The sequence below is a fragment of the Muntiacus reevesi genome, chromosome 1 (assembly GCF_963930625.1).
Source record: "Muntiacus reevesi chromosome 1, mMunRee1.1, whole genome shotgun sequence".
Classification (NCBI taxonomy): domain Eukaryota; kingdom Metazoa; phylum Chordata; class Mammalia; order Artiodactyla; family Cervidae; genus Muntiacus; species Muntiacus reevesi.
In genome coordinates this window covers 186,127,121-186,141,232 of record NC_089249.1, presented here as the reverse complement: position 1 = coordinate 186,141,232, position 14,112 = coordinate 186,127,121, and the positions used below count along the sequence as shown (strand labels likewise).

At 38.5% G+C, this 14,112-nt stretch overlaps 1 protein-coding gene and 1 pseudogene across 1 annotated transcript; one reads left to right on the top strand and one right to left on the bottom strand.

Moving 5' to 3' along the window:
* The first annotated feature begins 437 nt into the window (after positions 1–437).
* Positions 438–1,370, top strand: LOC136155615 (olfactory receptor 10H1-like). The gene has a single exon (XM_065917539.1). The coding sequence runs from the start codon at positions 438–440 to the stop codon at positions 1,368–1,370; it is 933 nt and encodes a 310-aa protein (XP_065773611.1).
* Positions 1,371–8,411: 7,041 nt separating this feature from the next.
* LOC136155151 (olfactory receptor 10H4-like) lies at positions 8,412–9,515 on the bottom strand (annotated as a pseudogene).
* Between the last annotated feature and the right edge of the window lie 4,597 nt (positions 9,516–14,112).

The following is a 14,112-nucleotide window of genomic DNA, read 5'->3' as shown; positions in this document are numbered from 1 at the left end:
TACTCTTTGCCACCCCATGGACTGCAGCCCACCCGGCTCCTCTGTCCATGGGGATTCTCCAGGCAAGAACACTGGAGTGGGTTGCCATGCTCTCCTCCAGGGTATCTTCCCAACCCAGGAACTGAACCCAGGTCTCCCGCATTGCAGGCAGGTTCTTTATCATCTGAGCAACCAGGAAAGCCCAAGAATACTGGAGTGGGTAGCCTAACCCTTCTTTAGACAGTGATAAAAACAGCATACACACCCTCCTCCCCACAAGATTGATGAGAAGATTAAATCATAGGAGGCACAGAGTAGGAATTCAGCCAAGGTCACCTGTCATTTATCAGGATCAGGAGCAGCCCCTGGGACAGAGCCGGGAATGATGGAAGCTGAAGACCTCCTTCCATCCAGTAACTGATCTCTCCATGTCACACTTCACTTCAGGAACAGCCCCCATGCAGGGAGGCAACTTCTCATCAGCAACTGAATTCATCCTCATCGGCTTCTCCGCCTTCCCCCACCTTCAGCTGATGTTCTTCCTGCTCTTCCTGCTGATGTACCTGTTCACGCTGCTGGGGAACCTGCTCATCATGGCCACCGTCTGGAGGGACCGCAGCCTCCACACCCCCATGTACCTTTTCCTGTGTGCCCTCTCCATCTCAGAGATCCTATACACCTTTGCTGTCATCCCACGTATGCTGGCCGACCTGCTTTCCACTGACCACTCCATTGCTTTGAGAGCCTGTGCCAGCCAGATGTTCTTTTCCTTCATGTTTGGCTTCACCCACTCCTTCCTGCTCACCGTCATGGGCTATGACCGCTACGTGGCCATCTGCCACCCCTTGCGCTACAACACGCTCATGAGCCCCCGAGGCTGCGCCTGCCTGGTGGCCTGGTCCTGGGCTGGGGGCTCAGTCATTGGCTTGGTCGTGACAGTAGCCATTTTCCAACTAACTTTCTGTGAATCTAATGAGATCCATCATTTTGTTTGCCATGTGCAGGCTCTTCTGAAGTTGGCCTGTGGAGAAAATGTCTCCATTCTGGCCATGGGCTTAGGACTGGTGTGTATCACCGCCCTGCTGGGCTGCTGTCTCCTCATCCTCTTGTCTTATGCCTTCATCGTGGCCACCATCTTGAGGATCCCTTCAGCCGAGGGCCGGCACAAAGCTTTCTCCACGTGTGTGTCCCACCTCACTGTGGTGATAGAGCACTACGGCTTTGCCTCTGTCATCTACCTCAAGCCCAAGGGGCCCCAGTCTCTGGAAATAGACACCTTGATGGGCATCACCTACACGGTCCTCACTCCCTTCCTGAGCCCCATCATCTTCAGCCTCAGGAACAAGGAGCTGAAGATCGCCATGAAGAAGACCTTCCTCAGCAAACTCTAGCCAGACAAAAAAGTGATTATCTGGGAGGAATTCCTTGGAAATAGTTAAATCGGTTTACTAGAGGCTACTATTAAAGATGGCACCCTGTAAGCACATAATAGCCTATATTTGCCTAATGCTGTATGGTTTATAAGGACCCTTGTAGGCAACATTCAAATGTTTGCAAAATGGTTAAACATCATTCTCCATATATTCTTGGTAGAAAGATGTATGTGATGATAACACGGAGAAAGTCAGATTCATTGATTCCTATTTCTTGCATGACACTTTGTCAGGTAGCATTAAACCTGGAATATGTTCTTCTGCCAGAAACCAGGGTGATCTAATTACTCCCATCACCATAAACCCAATTGCTAAGAGAAAAGTTATAGCTTACAGTGAATGATGCTGCATTCGTAATCCCTGAGGAAGAAGATAAAGCTTTGGGGATCAGGCTTGATCAGTCAGAGTTTTCGTGTGGCATAAGTCTTATTACAGTGAAAGGGGACAGAGAAAGCTTCTGACATAGACATTAGAAGGGGAATGGAGAGTGTCCCACTTGCTAGTCTTATCAAGGCCTTATATACTTTTATTAGAGCCACTCCCACAACATAAGTTATCTTGTTATCTTAAGATAACAAGATTAGTCACAAGGTTCTTGTTAAAAAGGAGAAACCTGTCTTCCAATAGTTGTCCATTGTTGTTATATAATCATTAGTACAGAGCTTAAGGAAAAAGATACCTTTGAGCAAGATATGTTATTTTGTTGTGTAATCATTAGCTCTGGGCTTAAAGAAAGTTAGTCTTAAAGATTGTTTTCATAACAACTCAGAGTTTAAGAAGAAATGTCTTATGTGACTAAGACAAAGCAATGTAGAAAAAAAAGTTTGTCCCTTTTTCCTTCTTGAGAGCCCCATACCCCTTTCTCTTCCTTGGGGACCCCAGACTTCTTATCAACCTACCCTGGACTTCTTACCAACTCTGTCAAAAGGAATAGGTCAAGCCTCCACCCTCCCCTGGGCAGCAGCATATAGCCACAACACAAATTTTGTGAGGCTACAAAAGCCTAGGCCAGATTACCATAGAGGAAAGCAAAACACCCCTGAATTTTAACTTTGCATGGATCTGTGCAGTAGCAGTTAGAAACAGTAATAAACAACCTCAGAAAAAGTCAGGGAAACCACCACATTTCAAATGTGAATTTTGAGCAGCTGTAGAGAGAAATCTCCAGAGTTGAGTTAAGGAAAAAAGTCCCACCATGAGAAATTGCTTTCTCTGTGGGAGAGTGACATTGCACACAAGTCAGTGTGGAACTGTTTGTTGAACAATGGTGAGTGCAGAGCCCAGGATTAAATTTACTACTTAGTCACAATGTGTAATGATATCCCTTGAGTATGAGGGGAGGATTTAAAGTTGACTACACATCATAATACTTAGAATTTGTTGAAAGCATGTGTATTCAAGAGAATGACAAATACAGCATAATATCCCTTATAAATGGAATCTGAAAAAGGTAAATTCATAAAAAACAGAGAGTGGAATGTTGATTACCCGGGAATGAGGGGTGGGGGAATTGGGGAGATGTTGTTTAAGGGCACAAATTTGCAACCAGTAGATCAACCAGAAGATAAATAAGACCTGGGGGTCTAATGTATAGCACAGTGATGCTAATAATAATGTATTAGAAATTTCAAATTTGCTAATACTCTAGATCTTCATTGTTCCCACCACAAAAAGCTATGATAGATGTGTTAGTTAACACTGCAGTGATAATCATATTATGATAAGTAAATATATCAAATCATACTGTATACCATAGACTTACACTATGTTATCTGTCAATCATATCTCAATGTTTAAAAAAGTTTCATTGACAAAGTTAAATTGCTTTGGAATATGAATTTTTGCAGCTATTTAAAATAACAATTTATAACACTTAACGGACACTAGGTTGTGGTGATACTGCTATACACAACAACAAACATGAAACCATGCATGTGTGGTCAGTCATGTCCAACTCCTTGTGAGTCCATAGGCTGTAGCCCACCAGGCTCCTCTGTCCATAGCATTTTTCAGGCAAGAATGCTAGAGTGTCTTGCCATTTTCTACTTCAGGGGATCTTCCTGACCCAGGGATCGAACTCACATCTCCTGTGTCTCCTACATTGGCAGGCACATTCTTTACCATTGTGCCACCTGGGAAGTCCATGTATACAATAACAAAATAAAGTTTAAATGCACAAGCAATAAATTAATCAAATTATCCAAAGTTAAAAAGATATGAGCATTCACGTTTAAGTTGAATAGTAACTATACATCATTTGTCTCAAAGCTACATTCAGTCTTTCTCCATAAGTTGAGCCTCTGTTTGACAATCATTTGAGATCTCCTGTGTGCCAAATCCTGTGCTAGTTTTGGGAGAACAGAGATGGGTCTGTTGCTAGCCCCTGTCTTTGAAGAGTTCCCATGATCCATGGTGGAAAGACACATAGAGAAATGTCAGGGCTCTCACCAAAATATGGACCAGATGCTAAGAACCACCAAAGGGGCGTGACTCTGCAGCTTGGGAGCATCAGCCAGATCTTCCCTCATTCCTGTACTCCAGTGGCTCACCAGTACCTCCAGAGGACACTTGGTTCTGTAGACATTTTTGGTTATTACTACCAAAGGAGGAGGAGATGTGCTATAATATCTAGTGAGTAAAGTTACGGGATGTTGCTCAACGCCCTACAAGGCACAAAACAGATCCCACTGCAAAGAATGAGCCAGCCCCAAATGTCAATAGTGCCAAGTAATAAACCTTGATGTATATACTTAACAAACATTTATTGAGCACCTACTATGTGTGTTAAACACTTTTATGGATGCTACAGGGGATCCATCATTGAAGTATTTAGATGTGACCCTGATTACAGTGTTCAAGAAAGCAAACAGTAGTGGAGAGACAAAGATGTGACTATTAAAAAAATCACAATAATTAATATACATGATCTATTGTGATTAAAAGCTACAAGGAAAATAAAGAAGTAACTATGAGGGTTTAAAATAGGAGTGATGACTTAGTATCGGAAAATTAGGGGAGGCTCCCCTGAGGAGGTGACATTTAAGGTCAGACTCAAGAATGTGTAGAATATGCCAAAGGAAGGGTATTCCAGGCAGAATCAACAGCATGTGCAAAGTTCCTGAGGTCTGAACATGTTTGGTTTTTCCAGGAACACCCAGGAAGTTAGAAAAGCTGGAGAGCTGTGGAGGGCTGGGATGTAATGTTGAAGATGAAGCATGATCTTTTGACCACAGGAGAGTTTATACTGTGTCCCAAGGGTATAAGCAGACAGGTCATTTTTCAAGTGTTCCCTTCTCTTCAACTTTTTGGAGTAGTTTGAGAAGGATAGGTATTAGCTCTTCTTTATATGTTTGATTGAATGTTCCTGTGAAGCTGTCCAGTCCTATACTTTTGTTTGCTGAGCAACTGTTATATCAATAATGAAAGCAAAAGAGAATTTTTAAAAATATTGGAAGACAGGAAAATGGATACATAACATACCAAAACTTGGGATACAGCAAAAGTAGTTCTAAGAGGGAAGTTTATTTTGATAAGCATCTACATTAAGAAAAAAACATAGATCCCCAAATAAAGAAGCTAACTTTCAATCTCAAGGAATTAGAAAAAGAAGAACAAACAAAGGCTAAAGTTAGTAGAAAGAAGGAAATAAAACAGGTAAAAGCAGAAGTAAAATACAGACTAGAAAAACAACAGAAAAGATCAATGAAAATAAGAGCTGATCCTTTGGAAAGATAAACAAAATGGACAAAACTTTAGGTAGGCTAAATACAAAAAAAGAAAGAGGACGCAAATGAAATCAGAAATGACAAAGGGAATATTGCAACTGATACCACAAAAATAAGAAAGGTCGTAAGAGACTATAATGAACAATTAAACACAACAAAATGGACAACCTAGAAGAAATGATTAATTCCTCAAAATCCAAAGACTGACTCATAAAGGAATAGAAAATGTGAACAGATCAAGACAAATAAAGAAATTGAATCAATAATCAAAAACCTTGAATCAGGTTTTTGTTTAGGTGTTAACCCTTCTCTAAATGTTTCATAGAATTAGAAAAAAGAAGTCCAGAACCAGCTGTTTCACAGATGAATTCTACCAAACTCTTAGAGAATCAATTCCAATCATTTTCAAGCTCTTCTAAAGAATTGAAGAAAATGAACACTTTCAAACTCAGTTTAAAAGACTACCTTTCCCTGACACTACAAGATAATAACACTACAAGATTTAAAAATGACAGGCCAATATCCTTGATGAATATAGGTACAAATAATCTCAATTAAAATACTAGGGAATCAAATTTAAGGGTCCATTAAAAGCTTTTCTGCATAAATTGAGATGATCATATGATTTTTATTCTTCAATTTGTTAATGTGGTATATCATATTTATTATTTTGTGTATATTGAAGAATCACTGCCTCCCTGGCATAACATGGTGTAGGATCCTTTTAATGTGCTATTGGATTTTGTTTGCTACTACTTTGTTAAGAATTTTTGTGTGTATATTCATCAGAGATATTGGCCTGTAATTTGCTTTTTTGTGGTATCTTTGACTTGTTTTGGTATCAGGGTGACAGTGATTCATAGAATGAGCTTGGAAGTGTTCTTTCCTCTACAATTTTCTGGGACAGTTTCAGAAGGATAGGTGTTAACTATTCTCTAGATGTCTCATAGAATTAGCCTTTGAAACCATCTGGTCCTGGAATTCTGCCTGTTAGGTGTTTTAAAATCACAGTTTCAGTTTCAAATCTTGTGACTGGTGTGTTTACATATCCTATTTCTCCTGGTTCAGTCTTGAAAAGTTGTACCTTTTTAAGCTCCTGCAGCTCAATATATATAAACAACAACAACAAACAACTCAATCCAAAAACTGAGTGGAAGATCTAAATAGACATTTTTTCAAAGAAGACATATAGATGGTGAAAAAGCTCATGAAAAGATGCTCAACATTAGTAATTATTGAAGAAATACAAATCAAAACTATAATGAGGCATCACCTCATGCCCATCAGAATGGCCATCATCAAAAAGGCTATAAGCAATAAATACTGGACAGAGTATGGAGAAAAGGGATCCCTCCTACACTGCTGGCAGGAATGTAATTTGGTACAGCCACTATGAAAGTTTCTTTAAAAATTAAGATAGAGCTACCATCTGATACAACAATCCCACTTGGGCATATATATGGAGAAAATCATAATTAGAAAATGTATATGCACCCCAAAGTTCACTATTTGCAATAGCCAGGACATGGAAGCAAACTAAATGTCCATTGACAGAAGAATGGATAAAGAAGATGTGCATATATTCTTATATATATATATACACACACACATGTATGTATATATATAAAGGAATATTGCTCTACCATAAAAAAGAATGAAATAATGCCATTTGCAGAAACATGGATGGAACTAGAGATTATCATAGTAAGTGAAGTAAGTCAGACAGAGAAAGATAAACATTCATGATAACATTCATATGTAGAGTCTAATTTAAAAAGTGATATAAATGAGCTTATTTAGAAAATAGAAACAGATTCAGAGGCTTTCAAAACAAACTACAGTTACTGAAGGAGAAACATGAAGGGGAGAGATAAACTATGAATTTAGAGTAAAATATACACAATACTATATGTAAAATAGGTAACCTACAAGGACCTATTGTATAGTACAGGAAATTCTCTCTATTCAATATTCTGCAATAACCTACATATGAAAAGAATCTGAAAAGGAATGAATATATGTACATGTTATAATTGAATCAATATGCTGTATACTTGAAACTAATGCAACATTGTAAATCAACTATACACCAATAAAAAAAAATTTTTTTTAAAGACAAAAGCAACAAAACATGAGATCCAGTGCTTCGTATATGAAAAAGGCACTGTTCTGGTAGCATTTCTTATTATCTTCAGGTTATTCTAGTATTTTTTTTAAGTTGGGAGAATGCGGAAATAAAATCTTTTACTAGTCCATTCAAGAATCAGCTGTGTCAGGGTCCTGACACATCCATGTGGTGCTCTTCATCTGCCTATAGAAAAATAATACATTCTTAGGCAAAAATAATGGGATGGAGTTCATCTCACTGGGCACAAAGATATATGCACCCCAATATTCACTGCAACACAATTTACAGTAGTCAGGACATGGAAGTAACCTAGATATCCATTAACAGATTAATGGATAAAGAAGATGTGGTGCATATCTACAATGGAATATTACTCAGCCATAGAAAGGAAGAAAAGTGAATCAGTTGAACTGAGGGTGAAACTTGAGTCTGTCTTTTACCCCTAAATTTTTTTTACTGGCATATAGTTGATTCGCAGTGTTGCATTAGTTTCAGTGTACATCATGTTGATTAGTTATACATGTACATATATTCATTCCTTTTTCAGGCACAGACTAGAGTAAGTCAGAAAGAGAAAAACAAAGATCATATATTAACACATAAATGAGGAATTTAAAAAAATGATACAGATGAACCTATTTTCAGGGCAGGAATAGAGACACAGACATAGAGGACTGACATGTGGGGAAAGTTGAGGGGGGGAGGGAGATTGGGATGAAATGGGAGAGTAGGATTGACATATATACACTATCCTGTGTAAAACAGTTGACTAATGGGAACCTGCTGTTATAGCATAGGGACTTCAGCTGGGTGCTCTATGATAACCCAGAGGGGTAGGATGTGGAGTGGGAGGGACAGAGGTTCAAAAGGAGGGGATATATGCATATATACAGTTGATTTTCTTTGTTATAAAGCATAAACGAACGCAACATTTTAAAGCCATTATACTCCAGTTAAAAAAAAGAGATTGTGATGATAGAGTCTATGGCAGGAAAGGGAAAATTGGAGAAAAACTAATAGCTAGAGCGCATCAAACTCCTATGAAGTGTGGGTATTTTACAGACCTAAATCACTGCAGGAGTTATATAGAGATAGAAATTATTAAACCCAAACCATCTGTCACCTTCCATACCACCAAACTGGCCATCAGGAGCTTAGGGGATGGAAAGTTCTATGGAAGCTTCTCTGTATGGCGTTCTTCAGCTCCTTATTCCTGAGACTGAAAATGATGGGGCTAAGAAAGGGGGTGAAGACTGTGTAGGTGGTGGCCATGAGCGTGTTACTGTCCATAGAATGAGAGCCTTTGGGCTTGAGGTAGATGAGGGAGGCAAAACCGTAGTGCACGACCACTATGTTGAGGTGGGAGACACAGGTGGAGAAGGTCTTGTGCCGGCCCTCAGTGGAGGGGATCCTCAAGATGGCAGCCACGATGAAGACATAGGAGAGGATGATGAGGAATAAGCACCCCATCAGGGCTGTGACACAGACCAGGATCACACCCATGGTGACAGAGGCTGTCTCCTTCCCACAGGCCAACTTCAAGAGGGAAAGCACATGGCAGACAAAATGGTGAATCTCCTTAGACCCACAAAAGGTGAGGTGAAAAACGATCAGTGTCAGCATCATCCCCATGACTGAGCCACCGGCCCAGCAGCAGACACAAGGCGGGCACAGTCACAGGGGCTCATGAGCATGTTGTAGCGCAGGGGGTGGCAGATGGCCACGTAGCGGTCATAGCCCATGATCATGAGCAGGAAGGAGTGGGTGAAGCCAAACGTAAAGGAGAAGAACATCTGGCTGGCACAGGCCACAAAGGTGATGGAGCGGTGGGTGGACAGCATGTCTGCCAGCATGCGCGGGGTGACCGCAACAGTGAACAGGATCTCAGAGATGGAGAGGGCACAGAGGAAGAGGTACATGGGGGTGTGGAGGCTGTGCTCCCTCCAGATGGTGCCCATGATGAGCAGGTTCCCCAGCAGTGTGAACAGGTACATCAGCAGGTACAGCAGGAAGAAGGAGGGCAGGAGCTGCTGAGGGAAGTTGGAGAAGCCGATGAGGATGAATTCAGACACTGTGCTGTCGTTCTGATCAGACGAGGATGTTGCATCTGGGGAGATGAGAAACAAGATGAAGGCCCAGGGTTAAAACAGGGGCTCTAACATAGGTGAAATGGCAATCGAAGACCTCTATACTAGTCTCACAATCTTCATCAGTAAGATGTAGTAAATCATAATAGTACTTTTTGCTCATGCTTGCGGTCATTCGCTCAGTCATGTCTGACTCTTTGTGACCCAATGGACTGCAGCCTGCCAGACTCTTCTGTCCACGGGATTTCCCAGGAAGAATACTGGAGCAGGTTGCCATTTTCTCTTCCAGAGGATCTCTGACCCAGGGATGGAACCCACGTCTCCTGCATTGGCACGCAGATTTTTTACCACTGAGTCACCTGGGAGCCCATAATAGTACTTACCATTTATTAATGTGATATCGATAAACTAAGATCAGCTCCCTAAGTGCTTAAGATATTGTTTGGCTACTGGGTTATTTTTATTAACAGTGATGGAAAGAAATAAAAGAATCTAGATTTGTAATCGTTAAAACAGACATGGGTGATCTGGGTCATATTCTCTTGAATAGGGCTCCTGTTCTAGAAAACATATATTTGGTTATTAGTATTCTGAAAATATCTTTTCTCTCTGATCATCTTTGTCCTTTTATTGAGCAACTCATTCATCTTTATTTTCATACAATTTATTGGTACTCACTTCTGGCAACCTATCTCACATTTTGTACTTGCTCTTCTAAAGAACCAAATGGAAAATTTGAAAATGAAAAAATGGACAAATATATGCCAGGAAAATGTGTACCAAAGGAAATCTGAAGCAGCAATCTTGAAAGCAGGAGCAATTAAATTAATTTTAATAATAGCCATAAAATCTCTGTTACCATATGTCAGTAAAAAGAACCAGGTTCCCTGGAGAGATGGTCTGGTCATGGAAGGAAGCTTAAGAGATCTCTTCCACTGTCAAATGGAACTTTCACTGAAAATGTGTTAACGTTAAAGGATGCCAGAACCATGCCTACTGAGCATCAGAAAAGGTGATCATGTGCAGAGGATGAAGGAGTAAGCTAAATGACACCTTGAGGGATCAGTCAGAAAATCTGGAAGGTGAAATCCTACACAGAACAGTTGGTCTGTTCTCATCAATCAGCCAGGATCAAGAAAAAATGAATAGACAAGCAAAGGCCATAATAACAATATACAATATGAGGTATTGATTTAGATCAATAGCTGGAAAGTATTTTTAAGGAACTAGTCTCTTCTTGTGTGAATGAATGATGAAATACAAATAATAGGAATTATTCTTAATTTAGTTATTCATTTAAATGTGATTTTTGTTATAAAAAGGCTTTGAAGGAAAATATATCCAGTTTAAAATCATATTGAAATATAAAAATTACACATATGCACACAGGATGGGCCTAAGAGGAATATTTTATGTAAATTGAAAGAAAATTGTAGCAACCTGCATATATATGATTAACACATACAACAATATACACTTGAATATTAGGAAGAAATATTCAACCTAACTTCAGTGGAATAGCTATAAAATAGAAATAGCTAAATCAGTACTAGATAGATAAAAAATTGAAGTTGGAAATTCAAACAGAGCTTAGAATTGCAATTTGGGAATTATTCATTGCAATTCTTTAATAATATTCAAACATTAGCTTCTAGACATACTTAGGTTCTTCAACAAACAAAATTAAACATTTTTTTTCAAGTACGCAGAAGGCCTTAACCAAATCTTGCCCTGTTTTAGGACATAGAGAAATCCTTCATTCACTTGGAAGTATAAATAATATATAGATTAAAATGCAGTAAAAATGGAAATCAGTAGAGAACCAGTAGCTTTCCAAATTCCACAATTGGGAAATAAACATAGTATTAAATAATCATTTGTTTCAGTAGTAAATAATATAATAAATGAAGAAATAATTAAATAATGTAAGCATCAAATGTCAAAGTTTTAACCTAAAACATTACTATGAGGGGCGTACACATCTTTAAATATATTTTTCAAGATACTTTGTCCAGAAAATAATGCTTAACACAATGAAAGTCAGGTGATTGGAACAGATTAATAAGATAGAAGCAAGGAGAAAATGCCAATAAAAAAACCTAAAATTAAAATTGGAACTAACTACAAAAATAAGGGATGCTTTTAAGTGAATAGAAATAGCAGTAATAAAACATAAGTTAAGAAATTGAAACAAAATGAAATGAATGTTCAGAAGCATATAAAATTGCAGAGCTAGTGCAAGAAAATAAAAGAGACCCTAGATATTCAAAAAAGTTTTAAAGAAACTGAAATGGTTAAAGACTTTCTCTTCCTATAATCATTAGTTCCAGTTTACAAGTGAGTACTCTTAAACCTTTAAGGAACACTTGATGAATATCTTACACATATGTTTAAAAAAAATAAAAGAAATCCACTGAGCTCATTTCATCAGGTTAATGCAATCTGATTCTAAAGCCAGGTAAGAATGTTATAAGAAATGACAATTGCAGGTCCACTTTACCTATCCTTGCAAATTTTATAATCCATTAAAAGATATTACTTAACCAAATAAAATGATGTATTAACTTTAGTGTGTTATGATCAGGTGATGTTGATATATGAATGACAAGAGGGTGCAGCATCTTTAATTCATCCCATAAACAAACTGAAAAAGAAAAATGATAGAATTCTTTTGATCCAGGAAGGAATATATTTTCTAAAATTAAACTACTATTTATGATTTTTAAATTTTTTGTATAATTGACATATAACCTTGTATTAGTTTTACATGTACAGCATAATGATTTGATATATGTATATCTATTTGTGAATCTTTAAAAAACCTTTTTACACCACGAACTTGAAGGGGACTTTCTTGGCTAGATAAAGAATACATACTAGAAACCTAGCTAATATTATATACTAAGCGGGGACCTTTACATGCACCATTCTGTAGGAACAGGAATAAGTCAAGGTTACTCACAGTCTCTGCTGTTCTTTAGCATGGAACTGAAAGCCATAAGCAGTTCTACAAAGAAAGATAGGAAGGGAAGTGACCTTATCATCTATCCAGAAAAAAATGAAAGAATCAAGATGTAAAATATTAAAAATTAAATAAACGAGAGAGATATACCCTCCCGGGTAGTGAGAACGTTATAGTCATAGCCACATTTTAAAAGTGTGAACCTGGATTAGACATGTTGTTTGTTGTTTAGTTGCTAAGTCATGTCTGACTCTTTTGCAACCCCATGGACTGTAGCCCGCCATTCTCCTCTGCCCATGGGATTTCCCAGGCAAGAATATGGGAGTGGGTTGCCATTTTCCTTCTCCAAGGGATCGTCCTGACCCAGAGATTGAACTCACATCTCCTGCATCTCCTACATTGGCAGGGAGATTCTCTACCACTGAGCCACCAGGGAAGCATTGATTAAATCAGTTTCATATTTCAGAAAATATCCCTTCATTATTCAGAACTTAATATGATAAAGGTGGCAGCATAAATCAAAGGGAAAAGATAAGATTGTTAACTTCTTCTTGATGGGAAAACTGTTCATTTCATGAAGCAAAGTAAATCTGAATTTCTGCCCAAGAACAAATGCAAAAGTGGCATTTAGACAGATTCGAGAAATAAATATGTAATATCAAGACATAAATATGTAATCTCAACCAAAGTTAATGGAAGAAAGGGCAAGAGAATTAGTTTTTTGATATTCAAAGATGCAAATGCTAAGGATATTTAAAAAAATGCAAACATCCACATTAAGGATTTTTATTCACAAAGGAAATTCTGGACAAAGTTATTAGTCAGATGGAACATTGGGAAAAATAATTGCATTGTGTAAAACTGACAAAGAAATACTATCTAGAAGAATGAACATGAATTAGAAACCTTGGTACAAATATGAGCAGAGAAATTACAGGAGTTTGTAAAGATGTGCCAAATGTAAAGATGCTTAGTAAAACAGGGAAGGGGAGTGGGCGCACACACACATACACACATAGGGGAATTTCACTGTATAATTATTTAATTCCCCCAATTAGACAATGCTTGGATTATGGGGAAAAAAGAATCCTCCTGCAATGCTGGTGAGAATGTAGAATGGTGGAAATTCAGAATAGGCTTGCTCTGTACTCCAGCAAATTTGGTCCTAAGTATATTTCAATTTCTGAAACCTATTTGTAGGGGAGCAGGTAAGAGGATGTTCCTTTTATTAGTGGGAGACTTGGACAAGCCTGCAGAAAGCAGAAAGATGGGGTGGATACAAACACTGGAGCCCCAGCCAGGTGTACACATAACAGTGTAAGTGGATTTTTAAAAATAAAATTGAGTGAATAAAGCAAAAAACAGAGTGAACTGTCTATGAAAAGTGAAGTGAAGTTGCTCAATCTTGTCCGACTCCTTTCGACCCCATGGACTATAGCCTACCAGGCTCCTCCCATGGGATTTTCCAGGCAAGAGTACTGGAGTGGGTTGCCATTTCTTTCTCCAGAGGATCTTCCCCACCCAGCGATTGAACCTTGGTCTTCCACATTGCAGGCAGACGCCTTACCGTCTGAGCCACCAGGGAAGTCACTGTCTATAATTCCACATAAAAAATATAGCACATGAAACTGCTTTGTATGAACGGGGAACAGCTGATACATGTCACTGCACATTTGTCAAAATCCATAGAATGTACCACACAGAGAGTGAAGCTTAAAGTAAACTTGGAGTTTGGTTAATTATTATGTATCTATATAGGTCCCTCAATTATAACAAATGTATCACACTCATGCAACAT

Bases quoted from the DNA above. Each gene is read 5' to 3' on its own strand.
- LOC136155615 (XM_065917539.1), top strand. From the start codon at position 438: ATGCAGGGAGGCAACTTCTCATCAGCAACTGAATTCATCCTCATCGGC.